The sequence below is a fragment of the Phytophthora parasitica genome, assembly GCF_000247585.1.
Source record: "Phytophthora parasitica INRA-310 unplaced genomic scaffold supercont2.136, whole genome shotgun sequence".
NCBI classification, from domain to species: domain Eukaryota; phylum Oomycota; class Peronosporomycetes; order Peronosporales; family Peronosporaceae; genus Phytophthora; species Phytophthora nicotianae.
The window spans coordinates 49,393-51,469 of record NW_008649122.1 but is presented as its reverse complement, the minus strand read 5'-3'; the positions used below and the strand labels follow the sequence as shown (position 1 = coordinate 51,469).

Below are 2,077 nucleotides of genomic sequence, written 5' to 3'. Positions count from 1 at the left end.
TGATGTGGTAGTAGTACATATTACTGTACCGCCACGGCCATATAGTAGTACTACCTAAAGGGTTTTGTATGTTGTGCAATTCTCGTAGTGTCTACTGTTGTCCAACACGGCTTAGCGCTACTTTAAAACTTACACAAAAACAGCATAACTTATAATGTGGTCATTGCCAATGCAGGAATTATAGGGTCTTTATCGCTACGCATTTTTCGGTACTAAATCGACCACATCCTTTTCGCCAATCATGGAGTCTGCGAAGACATATTTCCCCACATCGCTTGGCGTTCGATGCTTTACGTGGGTTTAATAGCTCTGAACTTACCGTAAATCACGGGGAACGAGTGACCTTAGGTGGGTGATACGATATTCACATTCGAAATAGCATATGCCTTTGGAGAGAGAGTGATACTGTTTCGCATGGCTCACCGTAGCATTATCTGCTCGTAAAAAAAATCAGCGCTCGGCACCATCCGTACAGTGTGAACTCAATATTCATCGTTACGTATCAGTACATGTAAGGTTTACCGTGGCATTATCAGCTGCTCAAAGTTCAACACTTGCAGACAAGAAATGTATTTCTATCATTTCCTACAACTATAAATACCAGTACGTGGACTATCTGTACTCGTGGTGCGAAAAAAAATAATGGACATCGAATACAGATAAATATGCGTCGTACGTTCTTTAGTATATTCGCACGTACCGCGTTTTATTTACCTAACCAAAGAACACATCGCTCTACTGGTTGAGGCTTTTTACGACTCTAGTGCTACACGACAACAATAACATATTTCAGAAGCAGCTTCCACCAGTAGAACGATGTGGTCTTTGAATCACCAAACACGGTTATAAAACCAATGAGCCAGTTCGGAAAAAGGGGGAAACTACATGCCCAATCGGTGCCCCATGTTCTCTCAATAACGCATCCTTGATTTCAATCTTCAGGGGCGTCCACCGCTTTAGCTCACTCTGCAATTATCCGAGAAGCCCCTGCTCAAGTATCATACTCTTATACCGCACTATTCTGTTAGCCATCCTTGTTTTGTTTGCTGCAGCGACGGAGTCCACAACAGCGGTGCCCTCAAGACCAAGATTGCAACTCATTATGGTGTCAATCCTAAAAGACTGCTACGAAGAGCCTCTACGGACACCCCCGGAGCGGAGGAAAGAGGCGTATCCTCCCTCGTCACATCGATGCAAGAGAAGTTTTGGACCAAGATTGGGAAGTCAAATGACTACGTCAAGAAGGCTAAAAGGGCTGCAGGGAAATGCGCTAAAAGCGTACATCGAGTGGTTTATGCGCGAGACTGGAAAAAAGGATGGGGTCTTTTGGAGATCTACGCATTTTGTCTGGAAGTAACTCGAGTTAGAAAAAGTGCCTTTGGACGAACTCCTGAAAAACAGCGCCTACGAAATGTACATTCGATACGCGTCGAGGTATGACAATCACTTGTTCGAGAGTCTCCAGAAGGGTGAGCGTCTTGTGATCGTTACCAAAGGTGGCAAAAACGAGATGCACACGAAAATGAGCATTTGAATCGAAAAGAAACGACCAGAAGAGTACGTTTTAAAAATGCTGGGTCTGGAGAACCGACCTGAGAACAAGATTTTCGCAAACAAGTTGTTTCGAGACTATATGGCAATGAGTGGATACAGTCTAGCTTTCAAGACGATTAGGAAGTATCTGAACCAAATGGCAGACGCGCTAGCAGTGGCGCGCAACTAATAACATTACGGATTTTATGACCCATATTAAGTTAATACTAATAGCTTACCATTCTCCTGCAGATGGGATGTAGTGGGTCGTGGTTTGAAAGCCCAACCGAGCCCACGCAATGCAGTCGAGTGCGACAGTAAGGTTTACCAGCATCATGTGGTTGCAGTCAGTCATGTAGATGTGGCTCAGCGAGAAGTGGTGTTGAAGCTGAGCGTCTTTTGTTAAGTCAAAGTCGCTTATCAGAACTGCCTGCTGTTATCTACAACAACTGTTCGTCTACTCAAGCTGGTACATGTTGAAGTATGAGTTGAACACCATCAATAGGACGCTAGTGATGGTAGTGTGGGGAGCAAGTCCAAGTAC

At 44.3% G+C, this 2,077-nt stretch overlaps 1 protein-coding gene across 1 annotated transcript; it reads left to right on the top strand.

The window, feature by feature from the left end:
* Nucleotides 1–1,570: 1,570 nt before the first annotated feature.
* Nucleotides 1,571–1,723, top strand: PPTG_24631 (hypothetical protein; the record flags this gene model as incomplete). Its single annotated transcript, XM_008918066.1, has 1 exon — nt 1,571–1,723. One exon carries the CDS (start codon nt 1,571–1,573, stop codon nt 1,721–1,723), a length of 153 nt encoding a protein of 50 aa, XP_008916314.1.
* Between the last annotated feature and the right edge of the window lie 354 nt (nt 1,724–2,077).